Source organism: Bombina bombina, chromosome 6 (assembly GCF_027579735.1).
Source record: "Bombina bombina isolate aBomBom1 chromosome 6, aBomBom1.pri, whole genome shotgun sequence".
Lineage (NCBI taxonomy): Eukaryota > Metazoa > Chordata > Amphibia > Anura > Bombinatoridae > Bombina > Bombina bombina.
The window spans coordinates 493,780,340-493,805,984 of NC_069504.1; the positions used below are offsets into that span (position 1 = coordinate 493,780,340).

At 39.3% G+C, this 25,645-nt stretch overlaps 1 protein-coding gene across 1 annotated transcript in view; it reads right to left on the bottom strand.

Annotated features, from left to right (window-relative positions):
* The window catches only part of ICE2 (interactor of little elongation complex ELL subunit 2), a 420,662-nt gene extending 395,347 nt beyond the window's left edge, over nt 1-25,315 (bottom strand). The window contains exons 1-2 of the mRNA XM_053717350.1: nt 25,227-25,315; nt 18,213-18,317 (exon numbers count right to left, since the gene is read on the bottom strand). Of these exons, the coding sequence (XP_053573325.1) occupies nt 18,213-18,317; nt 25,227-25,252 (131 nt within the window). The 5' untranslated portion in view covers nt 25,253-25,315. The remainder of the gene's footprint in view (nt 1-18,212; nt 18,318-25,226) is intronic.
* Between the last annotated feature and the right edge of the window lie 330 nt (nt 25,316-25,645).

Genomic DNA, 25,645 nt, shown 5'->3' on the forward strand with positions numbered 1-25,645 from the left:
CTTATCTGCAAGTGCATCATTTTATAACATCTAAGAGATGGAATGGCAGTGAGACAGTCGCTTGGTCGGAAGTTAGGTCCATTATGGTCGTTGCCCGGGTCAAAGCGCCCTCAATATCACTACTATACAGTATTATGCTTGCCAAACAAAGTGATTCCTTTTTGTAAAATGGAGATCTTTAATACCAGTTATAGATCATGACACATTAAGAGACAGCTGTAAATCATTAAATAAATGTTGCATTCCAATAAGCTGGAAAGAAAGCCACATGAAACTTATCAATAATTTTTATTGTACGCCAGTGAAAATGGCTAAAATGTTTTCCGGTCCGGACTTCCTTTGTCCAAGATGTGCTTCTAGAAGTGCAGATATCTTACACATGTTCTGGCAGTGCCCCAGGATTGGACAATTTTGGAAGAGGGTTGTCTTTTGGATAAATAGACTGTATCAATCTAATATTCATTTTGATGTAGAAGACATACTATTTCTAACGGATCGCTCCAGTCAAGGAGCAGCTTTACAAAATAAGATTTCAAATACAGTTATATTACTGGTTAGACATTTAATTTTAAAAAATTGGAAGTCCAAAAAGATGCCAGGTTTTTCAGTATTCATTAAAACGGTTCAGATGCAGATAATTTTTTAATCTTTCCATCACAGAGAGGCAAATGAACGAGGAATTAAAAAGTTCTTATTGGGATGGTTACCAATAATTAAGATATTCTCGGAAGATATACAAAAGACTATACTATACCCATTCTTAAGTTCTGAATGTTTTTATGATCTGGTTCTGTTAGGTGACTTCCCACCCGAGTGGGTCTCAAGTTATAGGTAGACAAATCTAAATAGTTATGAGAAGTATGGTAAGGAAATGGCTACGATAGGTATCCTAGTGGTGTGGGGAACGCCAGCGGGATAGGGTGGAGAGCAGGAGTTTTTTGGGGGGTTTTTTTTTCTTCTTTTCCTCCCTCGTTTTTTCCCTCTTTTTTCTTCTTTTTATCCTCATGTATAAAATGTGCTGCCAAGGCTAAAAGAAGATTTAATTTTTGGTATGTTTTTTCTTTTTTTTTTTTGGCAAAATGGATAATGTGGATAAATGATGTCTATATATCATGTCATTTTTGCAGGTTGAATATTGTATCCACCAATTTTGTTTTGAATTGTCGATTGTCGATTGTTTCCATCTGGTTTGGTGTGTTTTTTTGTAACATGCCTAAATTGTAAGATTATTTTCATGGCAGCATCAAATAAAACATAATTTATGTAAGAACTTACCTGATAAATTCATTTCTTTCATATTAGCAAGAGTCCATGAGCTAGTGACGTATGGGATATACATTCCTACCAGGAGGGGCAAAGTTTCCCAAACCTCAAAATGCCTATAAATACACCCCTCACCACACCCACAATTCAGTTTAACGAATAGCCAAGAAGTGGGGTGATAAAAAAGTGCGAAAGCATATAAAATAAGGAATTGGAATAATTGTGCTTTATACAAAATCATAACCACCACAAAAAAAGGGCGGGCCTCATGGACTCTTGCTAATATGAAAGAAATGAATTTATCAGGTAAGTTCTTACATAAATTATGTTTTCTTTCATGTAATTAGCAATAGTCCATGAGCTAGTGACGTATGGGATAATGACTACCCAAGATGTGGATCTTTCCACACAAGAGTCACTAGAGAGGGAGGGATAAAATAAAGACAGCCAATTCCTGCTGAAAATAATCCACACCCAAAATAAAGTTTAACAAAAAACATAAGCAGAAGATTCAAACTGAAACCGCTGCCTGAAGTACTTTTCTACCAAAAACTGCTTCAGAAGAAGAAAATACATCAAAATGGTAGAATTTAGTAAAAGTATGCAAAGAGGACCAAGTTGCTGCTTTGCAGATCTGGTCAACCGAAGCTTCATTCCTAAACGCCCAGGAAGTAGAAACTGACCTAGTAGAATGAGCTGTAATTCTCTGAGGCGGAATTTTCCCGACTCAACATAGGCAAGATGAATTAAAGATTTCAACCAAGATGCCAAAGAAATGGCAGAAGCTTTCTGGCCTTTTCTAGAACCGGAAAAGATAACAAATAGACTAGAAGTCTTACGGAAAGATTTCGTAGCTTCAACATAATATTTCAAAGCTCTAACAACATCCAAAGAATGCAACGATTTCTCCTTAGAATTCTTAGGATTAGGACATAATGAAGGAACCACAATTTCTCTACTAATGTTGTTGGAATTCACAACTTTAGGTAAAAATTCAAAAGAAGTTCGCAACACCGCCTTATCCTGATGAAAAATCAGAAAAGGAGACTCACAAGAAAGAGCAGATAATTCAGAAACTCTTCTGGCAGAAGAGATGGCCAAAAGGAACAAAACTTTCCAAGAAAGTAATTTAATGTCCAATGAATGCATAGGTTCAAACGGAGGAGCTTGAAGAGCTCCCAGAACCAAATTCAAACTCCAAGGAGGAGAAATTGACTTAATGACAGGTTTTATACGAACCAAAGCTTGTACAAAACAATGAATATCAGGAAGAATAGCAAACTTTCTGTGAAAAAGAACAGAAAGAGCAGAGATTTGTCCTTTCAAAGAACTTGCGGACAAACCCTTATCTAAACCATCCTGAAGAAACTGTAAAATTCTCGGTATTCTAAAAGAATGCCAAGAAAAATGATGAGAAAGACACCAAGAAATATAAGTCTTCCAGACTCTATAATATATCTCTCGAGATACAGATTTACGAGCCTGTAACATAGTATTAATCACAGAGTCAGAGAAACCTCTTTGACCAAGAATCAAGCGTTCAATCTCCATACCTTTAAATTTAAGGATTTCAGATCCTGATGGAAAAAAGGACCTTGTGACAGAAGGTCTGGTCTTAACGGAAGAGTCCACGGTTGGCAAGAGGCCATCCGGACAAGATCCGCATACCAAAACCTGTGAGGCCATGCCGGAGCTACCAGCAGAACAAACGAGCATTCCTTCAGAATCTTGGAGATTACTCTTGGAAGAAGAACTAGAGGCGGAAAGATATAGGCAGGATGATACTTCCAAGGAAGTGATAATGCATCCACTGCCTCCGCCTGAGGATCCCGGGATCTGGACAGATACCTGGGAAGTTTCTTGTTTAGATGGGACGCCATCAGATCTATTTCTGGAAGTTCCCACATTTGAACAATCTGAAGAAATACCTCTGGGTGAAGAGACCATTCGCCCGGATGCAACGTTTGGCGACTGAGATAATCCGCTTCCCAATTGTCTACACCTGGGATATGAACCGCAGAGATTAGACAGGAGCTGGATTCCGCCCAAACCAAAATTCGAGATACTTCTTTCATAGCCAGAGGACTGTGAGTCCCTCCTTGATGATTGATGTATGCCACAGTTGTGACATTGTCTGTCTGAAAACAAATGAACGATTCTCTCTTCAGAAGAGGCCAAAACTGAAGAGCTCTGAAAATTGCACGGAGTTCCAAGATATTGATAGGTAATCTCACCTCCTGAGATTCCCAAACTCCCTGTGCCGTCAGAGATCCCCACACAGCTCCCCAACCCGTGAGACTTGCATCTGTTGAAATTACAGTCCAGGTCGGAAGCACAAAAGAAGCCCCCTGAATTAAACGATGGTGATCTGTCCACCATGTTAGAGAGTGTCGAACAATCGGTTTTAAAGATATTGTTTGAGATATCTTCGTGTAATCCTTGCACCATTGCTTCAGCATACAGAGCTGAAGAGGTCGCATGTGAAAACGAGCAAAGGGGATCGCGTCCGATGCAGCAGTCATAAGACCTAGAATTTCCATGCATAAGGCTACCGAAGGGAATGATTGTGACTGAAGGTTTCGACAAGCTGCTATCAATTTTAGACGTCTCTTGTCTGTTAAAGACAGAGTCATGGACACTGAATCCATCTGGAAACCCAGAAAGGTTACCCTTGTCTGAGGAATCAAAGAACTTTTTGGTAAATTGATCCTCCAACCATGATCTTGAAGAAACAACACAAGTCGATTCGTATGAGATTCTGCTAAATGTAAAGACTGAGCAAGTACCAAGATATCGTCCAAATAAGGAAATACCACAATACCCTGTTCTCTGATTACAGACAGAAGGGCACCGAGAACCTTTGTAAAAATTCTTGGAGCTGTAGCTAGGCCAAACGGCAGAGCCACAAACTGGTAATGCTTGTCCAGAAAAGAGAATCTCAGGAACTGATAATAATCTGGATGAATCAGAATATGCAGATATGCATCCTGTAAATCTATTGTGGACATATAATTCCCTTGCTGAACAAAAGGCAAGATAGTCCTTACAGTTACCATTTTGAACGTTGGTATCCTTACATAACGATTCAATATTTTTAGATCCAGAACTGGTCTGAAGGAATTCTCCTTCTTTGGTACAATGAAGAGATTTGAATAAAACCCCATCCCCTGTTCCTGAACTGGAACTGGCATAATTACTCCAGTCAACTCTAGATCTGAAACACATTTCAGAAATGCTTGAGCTTTTACTGGATTTACTGGGACACGGGAAAGAAAAAATCTCTTTGCAGGAGGTCTCATCTTGAAACCAATTCTGTACCCTTCTGAAACAATGTTCTGAATCCAAAGATTGTGAACAGAATTGATCCAAATTTCCTTGAAAAAACGTAACCTGCCCCCTACCAGCTGAGCTGGAATGAGGGCCGCACCTTCATGTGGACTTAGAAGCAGGCTTTGCCTTTCTAGCTGGCTTGGATTTATTCCAGACTGGAGATGGTTTCCAAACTGAAACTGCTCCTGAGGATGAAGGATCAGGCTTTTGTTCTTTGTTGAAACGAAAGGAACGAAAACGATTATTAGCCCTGCTTTTACCTTTAGATTTTTTATCCTGTGGTAAAAAAGTTCCTTTCCCACCAGTAACAGTTGAAATGATGGAATCCAACTGAGAACCAAATAATTTGTTACCCTGGAAAGAAATAGAAAGTAAAGTTGATTTAGAAGCCATATCAGCATTCCAAGTTTTAAGCCATAAAGCTCTTCTAGCTAAAATAGCTAGAGACATAAACCTGACATCAACTCTGATAATATCAAAAATGGCATCACAGATAAAATTATTAGCATGCTGAAGAAGAATAATAATGTCATGAGAATCACGATGTGTTACTTATTGCGCTAAAGTTTCCAACCAAAAAGTTGAAGCTGCAGCAACATCAGCCAAAGATATAGCAGGTCTAAGAAGATTACCTGAACACAGATAAGCTTTTCTTAGAAAGGACTCAATTTTCCTATCTAGAGGATCCTTAAACGAAGTACCATCTGACGTAGGAATAGTAGTACGTTTAGCAAGGGTAGAAATAGCCCCATCAACTTTAGGGATTTTGTCCCAAAATTCTAATCTGTCAGACGGCACAGGATATAAATGCTTAAAACGTTTAGAAGGAGTAAATGAATTACCCAATTTATCCCATTCTTTGGAAATTACTGCAGAAATAGCATTAGGAACAGGAAAAACTTCTGGAATAACCACAGGAGCTTTAAATACCTTATCCAAACGTTTAGAATTAGTATCAAGAGGACCAGAATCCTCTATTTCTAAAGCAATTAGAACTTCTTTAAGTAAAGAACGAATAAATTCCATTTTAAATAAATATGAAGATTTATCAGCATCAACCTCAGAGACAGAATCCTCTGAACCAGAGGAGTCATCAGAATCAGAATGATGATGTTCATTTAAAAATTCATCTGTAGGGAGAGAAGTTTTAAAAGATTTTTTACGTTTACTAGAAGGAGAAATAACAGACATAGCCTTCTTTATGGATTCAGAAACAAAATCTCTTATATTATCAGGAACATTCTGCACCTTAGATGTTGAGGGAACTGCAACAGGCAATGGTACTTTACTAAAGGAAATATTATCTGCTTTAACAAGTTTGTCATGACAATCAATACAAACAACAGCTGGAGAAATAGCTACCAAAAGTTTACAGCAGATACACTTAGCTTTGATAGATTCAGCACTTGACAGCGATTTTCCTGTAGTATCTTCTGACTCAGATGCAACGTGAGACATCTTGCAATATGTAAGAGAAAAAACAACATATATATAAAGCAAAATTGATCAAATTCCTTAAATGACAGTTTCAGGAATGGGAAAAAAATGCCAAAGAACAAGCTTCTAGCAACCAGAAGCAATAAAAAATGAGACTTAAATAATGTGGAGACAAAAGCGACGCCCATATTTTTTCGCGCCAAATAAGACGCCCACATTATTTGGCGCCTAAATGCTTTTTGGCGCCAAAAATGACGCCACATCCGGAACGCCGACATTTTTGGCGCGAAATAACGTCAAAAAATGACGCAACTTCCGGCGAAACGGAAATAGAATTTTTGCGCCAAAAAAGTCCGCGCCAAGAATGACGCAATAAAATGAAGCATTTTCAGCCCCCGCGAGCCTAACAGCCCACAGGGAAGAGTCAAATTTTTGAAGGTAAGAAAAAATGGTTAAATCAAAATGCATTATCCCAAATATGAAACTGACTGTCTGAAAATAAGGAAAGTTGAACATTCTGAGTCAAGGCAAATAAATGTTTGAATACATATATTTAGAACTTTATAAACAAAGTGCCCAACCATAGCTTGGAGTGTCACAGAAAATAAGACTTACTTACCCCAGGACACTCATCTACATATAGCAGATAGCCAAACCAGTACTGAAACGAGAATCAGCAGAGGTAATGGTATATATAAGAGTATATCGTCGATCTGAAAAGGGAGGTAAGAGATGAATCTCTACGACCGATAACAAGGAACCTATGAAATAGACCCCGTAGAAGGAGATCACTGCATTCAAATAGGCAATACTCTCCTCACATCCCTCTGACATTCACTGCACGCTGAGAGGAAAACCGGGCTCCAACTTGCTGCGGAGCGCATATCAACGTAGAATCTAGCACAAACTTACTTCACCACCTCCATCGGAGGCAAAGTTTGTAAAACTGAATTGTGGGTGTGGTGAGGGGTGTATTTATAGGCATTTTGAGGTTTGGGAAACTTTGCCCCTCCTGGTAGGAATGTATATCCCATACGTCACTAGCTCATGGACTCTTGCTAATTACATGAAAGAAATATCTTTTTTTTTAAAAAAAAGAAGAATCTAGTGTATAATGTCCCTTTAAGGGAACGGAAGAGGGCAGGCTACCCCAGTCTCTTTCCTTAACTGCACATGTGCAAACAGAGTTTATGCTATATCTGTGTATTAGTTTGTGATTTGTTAGCAAGGGTTCTTTTGTTCTGGGGGAAACGGAAAGCAGTTAAAAAAAAAAAAAAAACATAAAATAATATGCTCATTTGACAAAATAAAGCTTCATTATTTATTGCGAAATTCTTCTCAGATATGAAGGTAAATTGTTATGCATCTTAAGATTTGTGTTCCTTTAAGAACCTTTGTCATTGGAATGTTCAAAATTTGACCCATTGATGCACTACATTGAAATTTTGAAAAAAGCGAGATGTTACTCAGGATTTTATAGCTATTTTGAGGCAAAAGGAACCAGATGAGAAATAATACACCTGCACCTCTAAATCACACAGAATACTAGTGCATATTGATCTATTTTTAAATTCTAAAGCAAACCAAATGTTAGAAACACAAATTAACAATGTTCTGCTATCTTGAGCTATCACCATTTAAATGTCATTACATAAATCTTGTTTTTCAGAATATTAATGTCAGAGTAAATTAACAGCATAAAAATATGTAGTAGTATAACAGCATACATTGATTTTCCTTAATATATGTTCTAATGCATTAGATCAGTTCCTTTTTGCATTTTTAGAGGGACAGTGTATTGTAAAACAGTTTTCTCCTTCATGTTTCCAACGACATGTTGTATAAAAGAGTATAAAAGTTATGCGAAATTGCTCATTGAGGTTTATTTTTGCATATGAAAAAGCTGATGTTGATATTTGACACCATAACCCATTAAAATTGTCTGAGCTTGCAGGGAATTCAGCGCTCCTTATTTGATCACTTTCTCTACACAAAAATGCTTCCTTGTCTTATCTTTGTATGTAGAACAAAGCCCAATATGTAGAGAGCAGTTGAAAATTAACAAATAACTTCTCTCTCCTACCCATCACTGAGAGTTATATTTCTTCTGCTGGCTATATTAACATATAGAGGGAAGAAAGGGAGAAAAAGAGAGGCCCTTGTGTGTACCAGTAGAACAATACAGATTAATTGTAAATATCCATAACAGGGTACTCACATTTTATTGGAGCACTCATACAGTGCTATCAGGCACGTACTGGGTAATCACAGCAACCCAGCTTGCTTTATTCCAACGTGTAGACAGGAACACTCGTGGATGGATTCCTAGGAGCTGGATTAACCGATTGCCCTCAAGAGCAACTCCACAGGGTGGATCCAGGAGGCAAGGGAGCACACAGGGACTTCCAGGAACTTCCAAACAGGGCAAATCCAATCCCAATAATAGTAGTAGGTAGGTGGTGTAAAAGGATCAGTGGAGGTTCCAATATTAGTTTAAAAAGTAAAATTTATTTAAAACAATAATAAAAACAGGAACCAACAGGTAGGGCAAACAGTGACCCTCCTTGTAATCATGCAACGCGTTTCTCAGCACCAACGCTGTTTCATCAATATTAATATATTGGAAACTCCACTGATCCTTTTACACCACCTACCTACTATTATTATTGGGATTGGATTTGCCCTGTTTGGAAGTTCCTGGAAGTCCCTGTGTGCTCCCTTGCCTCATGGATCCACCCTGTGGAGTTGCTCTTGAGGGCAATCGGTCAATCCAGCTCCTAGGAATCCATCCACTAGTGTTCCTGTCTACACGTTGGAATACAGTAAGCTGGGTTGCTGTGATTATCAAGTACGTGCCTGATAGCACTGTATGAGTGCTCCAATAAAATGTGAGTACCCTGTTGTGGATATTTACAATTCATCTGTATTGTTCTACTGGTACACACAAGCGCCTCTCTTTTTCTCCCTTTCTTCCCTCTAGACGTCACTCTTCTTTGATGTGAGGAGAGAGCAGCTTCCTTGATCATCTGTGCTGTATTTGTATCACCTTTCTTACTTGGATCTACCATTGGGACTTTGTGCCTTAAGAGAGACTATTGGTTCTATAATTTTTTTACTATCTCATTGATTTATATATTATATATTTTATTTCTGAATGCCAATTTATTTCATCTTCTATCATATTAACATATGACATATAGCTATTTTCATTTATTTACATATATACCTTGTGAACATATTCTATATGTTGTGACTTATTTGGTTGTTTTTTTAGTGCGCCCCCTATTAGGATCTCTTTAGTGAGATTCTTGTTGTTTGTTTTCTATATTTACATAGCTTTTCTATACCCAATAAAGTATTGAAATGTTCAGTATATGTGGGAATATGAGGCAACAAGCAGTTATTTAGAATGTCAAAATAAATGTAAAGGAGCTGTAAAGGAATCCGTTACACTTTTTTTTTTTTTTTTTTTTTTTTTTAAAAAAAGCTTTATTGCGTGATCAGTTGTAAATTAACAGCATGAATAAGATACAATAATATGATATTGTTACATCTTACATTGCATTCATATATATTATCCGTTTTAACATTACTAATGGTAGTTAGTTGCTTGAAATTATAACCTATTGTTCATCAGTGAAAATCCATATGCTGCTTAACATTTGTAACATCTTGAGTAGACAACAATTGGACCAGACTTATTCCAACTCAATTCTCCAACTAAAATAGTCGGAATGTTCACACACATTTCTGAAGAATGTATTTCATATAAGAAGGAAGGAAGATAAGAAAGAGAAGGAAAAGAAAGTGAAAAGTGACCACAGACAGTGAGGGAGATGGGGGAAGAGAACAAAAAAAAAAAAAAAAGGGGGGGGGGGAGGAAGACATCCAGTTCGACACACTCTCTAGGCCATTGCAAGATCAATTAAGCTCCTCTACTACTATCAGCATCCTATATGTCTCTGCCCTCCCAGATTAATATCATATATTCATGTGTTTCCATTTTACCAGACTTCATATAATGGAACCGTTCCAAACTTAGTAGATCCCTGACCCCAGCCCTCCACTCCCCTAGAGTCGGCACCTGTGGGGACTTCCAGTGCTTCGGGATGAGTCCCTTTGCACAGCTCAGAAACAGGAGGAACAAATGACGTTTCGCTTCTTCAATGATCTTTGGTATTTCATGATAAATGAGGTACTTAGGATTGGGAGGTAAAATCATTTTCAGGAGCCTACTGGCCTCCCCAAACACTCCCTCCCAAAAGGGCTATACAAGAGGGCACTGCCACCACAAGTGCAACAACGAACCTTCCTCCCCACAGCCCCTCCAGCACTCCCCGTTCAAATGATGGTACATCTTTCTCAGCCTCTGCGGAGTCATATACCACCTGCTCAGGAATTTGAAATGCATTTCCTGTAGCCGCATCGACACCAAAGCTTTTTTCGCTTTACTGAAAATTGATCGCCATGCCAGTGTGTCAAACTCAACGCCCAGTTCTCTGTGCCATGCAGCCACATATGAAGGCTTAGCCTCTCCATCCCCCTCTATTAGCATTTTATACAGTAAGGAGACTAGGTGGCGCGGAAAGATTGGTGAGGTACACAGTGCCTCAAATGGAGTTTTCTGTCTGGTCAAGAATTCTCTATTTCGTGCATTATTGAAAAAATGCGTCAACTGTGCCACCCGAAACCATGAGGAAAACATCCGAGGATTCCAGGCCGCCAGTTCTGCTTGTGGCTTAAGACGATACTGATTAATTACATTCGATATGGTTACTTCGGAAAGTGCATAGGACGACCCCGGAGAGTACATCCTGTCTGCCATTCCGTTATCAGGGTTTTCACACACAGGAGTGACCGGTGCGGTAGCTGAAGAGATATAGCCTTTGGTTTTAATAAGCTTATCCCATTCACGGAACACATCTTCCATGAGAGGATACAGTGAAATGCATTTAGGATGGTGCCCCGCGCTTATCCAAGCCAAGGAGCCGACATTGCCTCTCTGAAGAATCTCTCTATCCAGTCCTAATCCATTGATCCATGACACCATTCAACAATTCGCTGGAGAATCATAGCTCTATGATACTCAAACAGCAAAGGCACTCCTGCTCCTCCTCCACTTCTGGGCAGATACATAGTTTTTTTGCTTATCCTGGGTTTCAAGTCTTTCCAGATATAAGATTCGATTATCATTTGGATTTGATGTATCAAGTGCTCGGCCGCTGCCAGGGGGACCATTTGCATAACATATAGCACTCTGGGCAACACATTCATTTTTGCCACATGAATTCTTCCCATCCATGAGATGGATTTATTTTTCCATGATGCCAGATCTCCTGCAATAGCATCTCTGATATTTTTACTATCTCCCTAAGTGAGGGAGCAAGCCAGATGCCAAGATAGCTCAACTGTTTCTCAGCTATTTTCAGAGGACATCCATGGATCTGCTTCTCGAAAGCCTCGTGTGGCATGGCGATATTCAAAATCACTGATTTCGAGAGATTGAGCAAAAAGTCTGAGACTCAGCCATATGCTTCAAACTTCGCCAGAGCCGCCTGCAACGAGGCACCATTATCTGCCAGAGTCATCAGCACATCATCTGTGTACATTATTAATTTATGTTCTGTCTCTCCAACCCGTAAACCACGAATAGCAGTATTAGCTCTTATCTTGCTGGCCAGGACCTCCATCACAAGGGCAAATAGCAGAGGAGAAAGCGGACACCCCTGCCTCGTCCCGTTGGAAATCGTAAAGGGAATAGAGAGCATCCCATTCACCCTGACTCGCGCACTCGGGTCAGAGTACAAAGAAAATACCCCATTAACAAAACGGGGACCGAGCCCCACCTTCATCAAAGTGTGGCGCATAAAAGACCAATTAACCCGGTCAAATGCCTTTTCCGCGTCCGTCGATACAAGTATCAGCGGTGCGGAATTGGCATGTGCGGCAGAGATCAGCTGGAGGACCCTAAGAGCATTGTCCCGCGCTTCTCTAGCAGGAATGAAGCCTGCCTGGTCCGTAGATATCAACTGAGGTAGATATTTTTTAAGGCGGTTTGCCATGACCTTCGCCAAAATCTTAACATCAACGTTAAGGAGAGAACTTGGTCTATAGCTACCTGGTTGATTCACTGGTTTGTTGGGTTTGGGAATGACCGAAATGAAAGCTTCCAGCATCGATCGAGGCAGAGCCGGCTCACATGAAAGACGATTAAACAGATGATGCAAACGAGGCACAAGAATTTCTGCAAAGATTTTGTAATAACGTGCCCCGATTCCATCAGGGCCCGGGTTTTTACTGACTTGAAGGCTCTTAATAGCCTCTCTAATCTCTTCTGGCACAAAGGGAGCCTCTAAATGCTCTGTCTCGTCCTCCGATAATCGCGGCATGTCTATTTCCTCTAAATAGTCTATGACCTCCTGCTCCGAGTTGTGGTCGATTCGATGCTCGTCCCTCCCCTCATTCATTGAGTGAATGTTGTAGAGGGAATCATAAAAGCTCCCAAAGGTATTGGCAACTGATTGCCCATCTTTATGTACCACTCCATGGTCAACAATTAACTCAAAGACATATGAGTTAAGTCTTTTTCGTGCAAGCGCACAAGCCAAGAGTTTCACCGCCTTATTGCCATGTTCAAAAAACCTCTGCCGCAACACAAGTGTCTTTTTGTGTTGCTCCTCTTGCAAATGCCTCAGCAAAGCTGATCTAGCCTCTGCAAGTTCCTCCTGCAACCCGTTGTCATTAGGGATATTATTGTGTGCTGCTTCCTTCTGAGCCACCTGTGCTAGCAAGTTTGCATATAACTCTCTTTTAGATCTACGTAATACAGCACAGTGCCTCATCAAAATGCCTCTGAGCACACATTTGTGCGCCTCCCAGACAGTGAAGCTATCAACCACGTTGTCTGTATTTAGGCGAAAGTATTCTTCAAGGTTTTCTTGCAACTCTTTTATCAGGAGCTGATCATTCAAAAGATATTCATCTAACCTCCAGATATAAGGTGTTATTGGAGAGTCTGGCCAGTCAATCGTGCATCGAACCGGAGCATGGTCCGACCAAGTGATTGTATTAATGTTACTGTTTGTTATAACTGCCAGGCCCGCGGAGTCCGCAAATAAATAATCTATCCTTGTATATTTCCTATGAGGATGTGAATAAAATGTGTAGTTTTTAATTAAGGGATGATACGTACGCCAGACATCATGCGAGGTCCGCGAGGGACCTAGAGAGATGTTTAATCACTTTGTGGGGAGCGCTGGATAGACCATCAGAGGTGTCCAGGGTAGGGTCCAAGGACACATTAAAGTCCCCCCCTAAGTAAAGAGTGCCCTCCTGTACCTCCATGATTTTAAGCATAACTTTTTTAAAGAACAGGTCCTGAGCTTTGTTAGGGAAGTATAGATTGGCCAGTGTCATGGGTCTGCCATATAACCTGCCAGTAAAGATTAGGTACCTACCATTTGGGTCTCCTATCATTTGATCTAACTGAAAAGGCACCGTGGGACGGAAAAGTATTCCCACTCCATTCTTTTTTGATGGTCCTGAGGCAAAGTAGGCTATCGGGAAGTGTCTATTAAACCATTTCGGTTCCCTCATTTTGGAGAAATGCGTCTCCTGGATAAAGACTAAGTCGCCACCCATCCTATGAAGGTCCCGGGTCACTATAGATCTCTTATTTGGACCATTAAGGCCCTTAACATTGATAGTGATAAGTTCAATTGTGTGACACCTAGCTGATGTATGTGAGTTAGCCATTTGTAAGTTATTTAATATACACACCCACACACACACACACAAGGGGGAGAGAAAAAAAAATAAAAACGAGGGGAAGAGGAAGGGGAGGTAAGGATTAGCTAATCAAAGTATGCAGCTGAAATGGTATAGATCTCAGTCACAGTTAAGGAAAAGATGAACTCAGGGTAGAGTACAAAGAGATAGTGAAATAAGGAAAGGGTTCAGAGGCCTAGTGTAGACCAAGACTAAAAATAGAAGATCACCTTTCCCAAGGAAAATAAGTGGGCTAGGTTTAAGATGGAAAGGATATTAACCAAGCCAAGAGAAAACAAAAGGTAACAATCAACCGGAGGTAGTAACCTCATCACTCTTATACATGTAATATCAACAGAAAAATAAACTTTGTTGGTAATCATGACCCAGAATACACATGAAAACAGTAATGTTAGAACCGAACATACAATCGAATAAAACCACAGAAGTCAACTGTGATCCCCCCGCCCGCGAAAAACCTGATAAAGGAAGGCTCTCAACCCTGCAAGCAACCATATACCTAAATCTTCTATATCCCCTCCTTTAACAATACCTCCCTCCCCTCTTTACCCTTTCCCCCCCCTTTTTTTTTTTTTATTATTATTTATTTATTTGCCCTAACTGTGATGACTCCAGTTTGAGATTGTAATGCACTGCAAAAGGGGCATTGAGCATAATAAAGTTAAAGTGCATCTTGTTCCCAATTTACTACCACTATTGTGCCTTTGATTGATAAGGAGGGGCAGCCCCCAAGGCTAAGGTGAGTGTACTGCTCTTACCTTCGCAAGCCTCAGAAGATTCATCAAAAAGCAGTATGCCAGCCTTTTGAACCCTGTAGGGAATGATAGTGTGTTGGGCTTTGAAAACTGCCTAATCCCCAAACCACCCCTCCCATCATTGCTAGAGGAAGAGAACAAACATGAGATACATATTAAAACATAAACATTTGGATTACAATGCTTTTATAACTCTCATATGAACCCCAACTAACCCCAATATTCCCCACCCCCCTAGAAAGAGCTTAAGACTTCTTACATATGTATACGGTACACTGCAGTTTATAATTAGTGAAATGTTATGACAAATCCAATCCTCCTCTGAAACTACAGCCCAGATGGCCGTCGTATTGCTAGAGCAGTAAATTCAGTCAGATAACATTTTTGCCCAAAGTAAATGAAATGTTTGTTCCATAAACAACCTAAACTGTGCATCTACAAACACATAGTTCTACCTTTATTGTAGCAGGCTGTAGGAAGTCCCACATTGATCAGTCACTTGTGAAGCCTGATCATTTATGTAGATGAAAAGAAATATATCACAAAACAAATGATAACCTCCTCGTGGGAGGCAAGCAATAACTTCTCTGAACTAGAACACTGCAACGATGAACATCTCACACTCAGGGTCTCCAAGTAAACTTGTTTTCCTCAGGCCCAGCAGAGGGATCCTCAAAAAATGGCTTAATAAACTCATCCGTGGTTTAAGCTGGTTGTAGTCATTCCAACCCCCGAAACCGCCTCAGGCCCAGGCTGTCTTGCAGCAGCAAATATATTTGGAGGGGTGATCTGTATACCCAGAGCCTGACTGAAGGCAGGGAGGTCAGCTGGAGTTCTGCAGATAGCAGATGAACCATTTTTAGAGGCAATTAGGCATGTGTGAAATCCCCACCTGTACGGGATCAGTTGCTCCTTGAGCCTTGATGTTATATAGCGTAGATCTCGCCGCTTCTGGAGAGTAGCCAGGCACAGATCGGTGAAAACCTGTATTTCTGTCCCCTCAAATTGCAGGGGATGTTTGTTCCTAGCGTGTCGGAGAATGTCCTCTTTATCTTTATATGATAGAAGTTTTATAATTATGTCCCTAGGGGGTGCTCTGGCTGGTGGTCTAGGTCGAAGTGCACAGTGTGCTCTTTCCACCTGAATCTCCGCAGCATCAGGCACATTTTTGAGGAATTTGAAGAATTCTTGGATATAATGGTTTATATCAGACGGGCTCACAGATTCAGTCACTCCACGGAGCCGCAGGTTGTTCCGCCTGCTCCTGTTTTCCAAGTCCTCAATTCTGTCAGTTAATGACTGCACAGTTGCTTCTTGTGATTGTATGCAGCTGGCTTGTTGCTGTTTATCCGAACGCATAACTTCTTGGGTTTCTTCCACTTGCGCAACCCTACGATTTACTGCAACTATGTCCTTTTTTAGCTCCCCAAACATAAGCTTCACATCCACCATTGCCTCTTTTATATCATTTTTGGATAAAAGGTGCCTGATATCCTCTTTAGTGACATAGTTGGACATCACAGGTTCTGAACTCATCCTCTTTAGTGACATAGTTGGACATCACAGGTTCTGAACTCATTACTTGCACAGCAGCTGTCTGCCGGGCAGTTTCAGGAACTTCCCTGGTTGCACCTGAGATCGCCTCAGAGGTGATCAAATAATTTTCCATGCTAGAATATTGGGAGCCCTTGGAGGGTTTTGGGCCTTTCCTGTTAGCCATCCCTAAACCCAGGGTAATGGGAGTCCCAAAGACCACTTCAGTCTCTTCTCGCTTATTATTTTTGCAGCTGTGTGAATTATACAGTATGGGGGAATTTCTGTCTCAGTACTTGTTACTTTATGCAATTAAGGTCTGTTCTAGCCACAGCCCAAAATCCAGCAAACCCCCTCCAGCTCAGTATTATTTTAGATATGTATGGCTCTTGGTCCGTCTAATACACTTAGAGTAGTTCTGTGAATGAGCCCAGCTGGTGTATGTTATCCGTGCACTGCAGAATCAAAGCCCGGCTCTCACCACTCTGCATGTGTAGTACACTGCTGCCTCTAAGTACAGGCCAAGCAAAGGTGGTAGCGTATGCTTTAAAAGTGTAAGAACTCACCCCCTGAATCAGCGGTATCTCAAACCTCCGTGTCCCTGGCAGTGACCGTCTGAGCGGCTTCGCGCCAAACCAGTCTGTCAGCAGCTGCGTCCCAACTCACAGAAGGCCCAAAATTCCGGCCTGCTTCAGCTCCGCCATCCAAGTTGTTTCACTATAAGTTTTAGTGGTTCGTGACTAAGGACTCAGGCGGTTATTGTTTATGCCCGACAGCAAGAGCTTACAGGTATCTCCGACACTTCTTCTCACCATGATCTCTCTCCTTATGATCTGATGCCGTTTATTTGCGCATCAAACACCCCTGACCCCCTCCGGGTCAACAGAGAGGAATCCCAAGGGTCAGGTTCTATAGCAAACACCTTCAGGGATAATGTACAGAAGATTCTGTCGATTCTAACCAGCTATGGGTCAATCAGTACCATATATAAGAGCTTTGAGGCTTCAGAGCTCAACTAGTGTGCGGCCATCAGCAAGCGTGGCCAGGCTCCGCGCCCCATGTTACTATTTGGCATCTCTATGTAAAAAGTGTAAGTGTATCTGTTCCCATGGTGTAACATGGTATTTAAAATGGGAGCCTTACTGCTCGAACTACGTATTAGTATTGTCTTTTTTGGTGATTAATAAATCACAAACCTCTTATAAATGTGTCATTGGTATAAATAGTTGCCTCTTATAATGGACAGATAGGGCATGTCATTTGTAGAGATTTTTCAATTTACTTCTATTATAAAATGTAATTCTCTTGGTATCCTTTGTTGAAAAGCATACCTCAGGAGAAGCATTGCATTATTGGGAGCAAGCTGGTGATGAGTGGCTATACACATATGCCTCTTGTCACTGGGTGTGTTAGTTCCCAGTAGTGCATTGCTTCTCTGGAGCTGACCTTAAAGGGCCATTATACACTAATTTTTTCTTTGCCTAAATGTTTTGTAGATGATCTATTTATAAAGCCCATAAAGTTTTTTTGTTTTGTTTTTTAAAAATGTATAATTTTGCTTATTTTTAAAGAACATTGCTCTGATTTTCAGACTCCTAACCAAGCCCCAAAGTTTTATTTGAATACCGTCAGCTACCTTCTCCAGCTTGCTCCTGTTTGTGTAAAGGGTCTTTTCATATGCAAAAGATGGGGGAGGGGGAGTGTCTTATTTCCCACTTGCAGTGGGCTTTCCAACTACCTTTTCAACAGAGCTAAACTGAAAGCTTCTAAGTACGTTTTTAAACCATTTTATACTGGATTTTTATATCGGTATCTGTGCATCTTATTCTTTATAGTAGTGTCTATTACATGCAGTTATATGAAAATGAGTGTATAATGTCCCTTTAACTATGTTCTAAATCCCTTTACAGCAGAAGAGCATATATAGAATTGTATCATTGCACTGTTACTTACTTCATTATAACATTTTGTTTTGCACTTTCATGTGCCTTTAACACAAATTTCATGCAATTAAAAAAACTTTTCATTTTAAACGTAGCTTTTACAAATATGTAATCTAACAACTGAAACTAAGTTCATAAAATAAATCAGAAGGAGGAATTTTACTTGGTGATCAGGTGCCAAATGTCAGTGAATGTTGGTCCCAGTGAATATTTCTCAAACGATTCTCTTGTGAAAAAACAATTTCTGCCATTGTAAGGTTCAATATCCCTTTAGAAAGAAAGAAACAAAAAAAGATGCAATCAATAAAGTGTGTAATGTTTTTCGGGGGGGGGGGGGAGTATCCAGTACATTTGTTTTTTGTTATTCTTTTTCAAAATTACAGCCAAAAAAATTATGCTTAATGGTATGGTAGTCACTTTTCACTAAATGGAATTTTAGGATCCAGAAATAATTTTGGTTGGATAGACAGATATTTTAGATAGACACAAATAAACATAAATTAAATATAACGCAGTTTATACATTTTTCTAATTTACTCCTATTATCAATTTTTATTCCTTCTCTAGGTATTTTTATTTGAAAAAGCAGCAATGCAAGCTTAGGAGCCGGCCCATTTTGGTTCAGAACCTGGGTAGCGCTTGCCGATTGGTGGAGTAAATTAGAAAGTTGTTTAAAATTGCATGCTCTCTGTCACTGGTTTTCAAACCTGTCCTTAGGCTCCGTAACAGGCCACATTTTGAGGTTATCTGAACTGGAGCACAGGTGAAACAATCAGCTGATTAGTAAATATGTTTATTTTATCTGCTCTCTCCCAAGGTGATCTTTAAAACCTGGCCTGTTGGGGAGACCTGAGGATAGGTTTGAAAACCAGTGCTTTATCTGAATCATGAAAGAAAAAAAAATAGTTTTTCATATCCCCATAAAACGGACACTCAAGTCAAAATAAACTTTTATGATTAAGATAGAGCATGCAGTTTTAAGACACTTTCCAATTTTCTTCCAATATTATCAAATTTTGCACAGTCTTTTTATATTCACACTTTCTGGGGAACAGGATCATACTGAGCATTTGACAAGTTCACAAGGTATATGTATACTAGTCTGTGATTGGCTGATGTCTGTCACATGATACAGGGGGCAGGAAAATGGGAGATAAATACATTTGTCAGAAAAATAAAATCTACTGCTTAATTAAAATTCAGAGTAAGGGTTATTGTCTTGTCTTTTTATAATGGAATTATTATGTAATTCTACTGCATTGAGTGGTCCTTTAAGTGTTGTAAAACAAATTCCCATGTTCATTCATGATTTATTTCCCTGCTATTCCTATAGTTTACCACTGCAAATTATACCTTTTCCCTCCATCCCAGAAGCACTGGAAACCTTCAGATATCTTGGGATTCTCCATCTAATGAGCAATGTTTCTCATAAGTTTACATTTCCCCTTAAAAAGGGATATATCTCTAAATTAAAGTTTAAGATTCTTCTAAACATTGTTGTATACAAGGCAAATACAGACCTGGGTTCAGGGTTTGTGAGATGGCGTCCACCACTTGCACTTCATTTTGCATAATCACTTTCTTTTGCAACCCAATTCCTTGCTTTCATACAAAGAAGGGCTTGTCAATCATCTCTGACAAATCAGTGCAGGATGATTTAACTCTTCCATCTCTTAGGTGGCAAAGAAGTTAGGAAGCAGTGGTTTTAGGATAAGCAAGCCTGCACCACAAGGGCTCCAACGCTGCAAAGTATGCAGATACTGCTGTGAATGTTATACTGAGATCTGTATATCACAGATATTATAGCCCTATACCACACTGGTGTAAGAGTCTTACCCCCTCCTGATACCGGAGTCCATGAAGCAAGTTGCCGTGTTCATCAGAGGAGCAAGCCTCTGCAAATACTGGCCACCTGACTAAGATTCCTTTGAAGATAAACAGATAAAAGCGCAAAGAAAACCTCTGCCTCTCATTTGGCACAAAGAACACGCTGAAACAATGAGACTGGTACCGCCGTCATGTAGTGAAAAAGTATACAAGTCTGTGTTTTGGTTAAAGCAATAAATGGTACACAGAGCACATAGCACACCCCTACAAAATTCAAACCCGGGAATCAAATGCGGATTTCAGTAGCCCTAATCAATAAATAAAAAACAAGGCAGTTAACCCCCTCCACACAGTGTCTGAATACATAGACCCTGGCAAGTGATTTCAGTCTGATAGATACAGGAGGGAGCCTTTTATTATCCCTATGAATTACGCATAGCGCTCACAGCTGTCACTGCAGGGCTCGTACTAGCTTGGAAATATGGGGAAAAAGGCATGCTCTGTAGCCTAGTCGTGTTACGGACATATTCTTATGTAGTGACATCACTTCAAACTTTCTCATCATTTTTAGAAGGCTTTAGCAGCAAAATTTATAATACATGTCAATGACAAACTTTATCTTCTTTGTATGCTTCATTTAAATAGCCCATATATTTTTTGGTGAATAATGTCCCTTTAAGTAAATATACAATAATTAAATAAAAATAGAGAAAATATAGTACTTATAAATAGTACTCGTCTCAAAACAGGGTCAATTAAAAAGATGGCTATACATAAAATACGGCCATCTACACTGATAAAGAATCAACAATAAAATCTATTAAATATACACATAAGTTTATTGTATTTCAATATATAAATAGAAACAGAAAAAAATATATACTGAAGATCAAGTGTATACAAATACAAAATGTCCCCTTGTCAAATGTGTATTCTGTAATCCTTAAATCAGAACATCTTTATAGTTAACACTGGAAATGTCTGTATCAATAGATGAGCCGTAATATGTTGCAAAGCGGCTAAAGTCCAGAAATAAAGATCTGATTTGTTGTGAATCCAAATAAACTGAAAACTATCATTCAGTGGTGATACGACAATACAGTCTTATCGAGCAGGTAGTTGGTATAGAGAGTAGGTAAAGGAAGACAGTGTGCTGCAAACTGTGTTGGCCAGGTAGTTACAGGCTAAAGAGCTACCTCGCTTAATATCCGAAAGCTATGGACTGCGCTATCAGGTAAAGCTCTTCTCCTTACGATGTGGTCCTAACAGTAAAACCGCCAGTCTATACAGCTGAGAAGCCAGAAGTGCTTCCAGTACGCTTAAACCTGTAAGTGCATAGTTCCAAATGCTATAATTACTGTGTGAGTAAAAAGCGGGCAGGAGAGATAATTGGATGGATGGATGGATGGACAGCAAACTCCTACTCCTCATTTTGACAGATTGAAGGCTGAGACACTATTTTGGCAATTTGAATTGCAGTTTTTTGTTTTTTTCGTTTTTTTTTTTTTTACTGCCACAAAGCGGGTCTGGTCTATTTTTTACCTTTATCTTTAATTTGCCGTTATCTGTAATTGCTTTTTGGTAGGCACTTCTGTGTTCTACCAGCTTAAGTTTATATTCCAGTTTGGGATTTCCTCCATCTCCGTTCAAGAACATACCCTCTCTTTTTCATCTCTCTGATTGTAATGTCCATGGAGCCTTATGATGAGTGGTAAGCTATTGAGTGCTTATTGGGGCAATGGAGTTCAGGGCATTCTTCACATTCATATTATAGTGCTCTACCAGAGAGTTGACATTGTCACAGCTGTTTAACATATGAGTAAAATCAAAATTAGAGATGAGTGTCTGAGGGGTTACACCCTTAGTGGTCAAAAACTAGTCATCTCTACAGGAGCAGGGGTGTATGAGTGACTAGTTATAGAGAAGTTATAAAGTGATGGTCAGACCACATGACTGGGTTTATTATTAGGTTTGGAGCCCATCAACTTAGTTTCAAAAAGGTGAAAAAAGAACTGATCAGGTGAAGTGATTACAAACAGTGTGCACCCCATCAGCAATAAACAATGCAATTATCTGGTCTGCACTGGAGATCCAAAATGCCTTGAAGGGATATGAAACCGAAGCATTTTCTTTTGCGATTCAGAAAAAGCATACAATTTTAACCCCTTCCGTTAGGACAGCATGGAACGTCATAGCCATTTGGCTGTCCTGAAGCCATAGCCACTTCCTAAATGGAATGGAGGGCTATGCTTAGCGTCATAGCAACTTTATTCTGATATAGACAAATATGTCCTGGCAGGAAGGGGTTACATAGAAACATAGAATTTGACGGTAGATAAGAACCAAAATGGCCCATCAAGTCTACCCATATTACATGTTACCTTTTTCTTAGGATAGCCTTATGCATGTCTCAGGCATTTTTGAATTCCTTTACAGTCTTTGTGTTTACCACCTCAAATGGAAGTTTATTCCATGACTTCACCACCCTTTCTGCTACCCTCTAACTTTAGATTGTGACCCCTTGTTTTGGCATTTATTTTTTTGTGGAAAATGCTTTCAGCTTCTACTTTATTAAGTCCCTTCATATATTTGAAGGTTTCTATCATGTCACCTCTTTCCCTTCTATCCTCTAAACTATAAATATTTAGATCATGGAGTCTTTCTTTGTTTGTTTTACATTTTAGACCATGTACCATTTTAGTAGCCCTCCTTTGGACACATTCTAATTTATTTATATCTTTCTGAAGATATGGAGGCCAATTTATCAAATGTCTGTCGAACCTGATCCGACAGTGCAGATCAGGTTCGACAGACATCGCTGAATGCAGAGAGCAATACGCTCTCCGTATTCAGCATTGCACCAGCAGCTCCTGTGAGCTGCTGGAGAAACGCCGCCCCATGCAGACTCGCGGCCAGGGGGGTGTCAATCAACCCGATTGTACTTAATTGGGTTGAAGTCCGGCGATTCCTGTCCGCCTCATCAGAGCAGGCGGACAGGGTTATGGAGCAGCTGTCTAGCTCCGTACGGAGCTTGATAGATAGGCCCCATTGTCTCCAGAACTGTACACAGTATTCCAGATTTGGTCTAACTAATGATCTGTAAAGTGGCATAAGAACCTTGCTATTTCTGATACTAATACCTCTCGCAAATGCAACCAAGTGTTTGATTGGCCTTACTGGCTGTACTGCTGCATTGTGTACCAAATTTTAAATCATCTGAAATAAAAATCCCCAAGTCCCTTTCTTCTTTAGTTACAGTCAGTAATGTACCATTGATACTATAATTTGCCTTAGGGTTTTTGGATCCTATATGCATAATTTTACTCTTGGTAAGATTAAATTTCAGATACCATTTATTTGACCAGTCCTCTACTTTTTTTAATATCACTGTTCATTTGATTGACCCCTCCTGGAACATCAACTCTGTTATAATTTTTTGTATCAGTAAACAAGCAAACCTTCCCCTTAAAGGGACGCTTAACACCTAAAAGCTAAATTCCTTAAATCTAACTCCTTCTGATTAATGAAACGCAAGTAATCACAGATGTCTATGCCATCTTGGAAGCTGACCCAAATTGATTAAAAAAGTGTTTTCAATTACAATGTTGTACTTGTGATGATATTCTTATGTATGCTGCCATATTGTAATGTGCGTTGCACACAGGTACACGAACAGCACATCGCTCTATTATGTATGCCCTATGCTGCTTAGAGGAATCTCGCTCACTGCGATAAACGTAGAGCGTGTGCTGTAGCGTTTGTAGAGACATTTTTATTTGTGAATGAATAGTATTTTTAACATCATAATATATATTAAAAATGTTATTGTAAAAACCAAATTACATTTTATAATGTTCCCTAAACAAATCTGATGAAGTCAGTGCGCGGCTCCAGACACCATACTTGAAAATAGCAAGCTACGGGGAGGGAGAGGGAGGGGAGAGAACAGTCCTGGGAATAATGGGCAAAGCCTTGCATAGTAAAATACGAGCTCCATGGTGTGGTTATATCTAATGGTTCCTGACCCTGCAGTACATAATACTGCACCAGGAGGTCCTTTCTCTTTATTTTCTCTTTTTTCTCTGTATATGTGACTTTTTGCACTGCTTTGCCTTCATTGTCTCTTTATTGTATTAAAAGCTAAAATGTAATTACCCATAAATAATCAGAAAGACATAACATTGCAATGCACATTCAAAATACATTATTTTTGCTTGTTTTTGCCCAAAACTTAATTGTTTCATGCTCCCTAATTAGAAGTTAAATTGTGTTACCTAATTATGCTACAAAAAGCTTAAACCAGCTAAATGCTACACAGTGATTGCTTAAATCTGAGCACAAACACCTTTACTGCCTAACTGAGCATAATAAAGGGAGATAAAATGAACATTCTCCCCTATCTTTTTAGGAGGTAATTATTATAATTTACAATATTTATTTAGTATGCAGATCTTTTGCAAATCAGTAATTAACTGCTGATACATATAATAGTATATATGTGTGTTATATGTATTAAATCTTTCTCCTGAAATATCCGACATGTTAATTGAGAGATTCTCCTAATTTTTGCAATAAGCATACATATTTTACCAAAGAGTTCAAAGCCAATATTTAAAATGTAATGCATACTGCAACAGGTGATTGTTTTATAAGGAAAAAATGGATTACTGGACATTTGTGCTTTTAATGAATATTGTATTCATATATTAGGTCAGTTATGTTTTTTTAATACTGGTATAGAAATTATACTATTTACTAATACTCAATATTTGCCAAGTGGTTCCACAAAAAATATACAAAAGAAATCTACTACCAATGGAGTATCTATGATAATATTTGTTTTTACCTTCAGATTAAAATTAAGCTTATCAATATATTTTACAAATATAGTTTTATGGCCCACATACCATTTATTCTTACAAGCACAATGTTTCCTCTGCCCTGTATGAATCTTATTGGTCGACATTCACCCCCCTACTTCATAACTGCTACAAGAGATTGGGCAGCTAGAAAGTAGGATGTGAACAACAATCTTCCAAATGTAAATATTACACAAAGACTTCAGGAAGTTATATGCGGCATGCATTATATATATATGCTCACGGCTACACAGTATGCATAGCTCTGTGTACAGCAGACTAAAAAAATGTATTCTCATGCAGCAAGGAGTACACTCGCGTTACGTTATATAGATCATGACGACTTTGTGTCTACAGCCACCGTATTGTCACCTTAATTCACATTCAATCCTATTGCCCACCCAACCTATGAACCTACATATATGTGTTGTTGTTTTCTTTCTAAAACCCGCCCTCCTCTCACACATCACAGCAGAACGTTCTCTTCTCACCATTTAAGTTCCCCATCTCCCTCCATCCTCTGTAGGGCGCAACGTCACCACGTGTAAATCACGTGACTGACTACTGTCATTGCTGCAAGGCATTCGGAGAAAATGAGACTGAAAGATATTAGCCAATCAGACATAGAGAGATTAGCCAATCAGACATAAAGATATTAGCCAATCATGATTGGCAATTAAAAAATAACTACGCTCATTTAATTTCAATTGGTTAAAGAGGCTAACGTGCTTTGGTGATTTTCCATTTTATTTTAGACAGACAATTCTAAATAATATATCATGTTGTGATAATAAGAGGGTGAACTAAACTATTATACGGTTGATATCTACGTTTAACTAGAAGGTGTAACGCACTGCTTAGCCTGCTCTTCAAAGTAAGTTGACTGAAGGTCGAGTCAAAGGCTGAATAA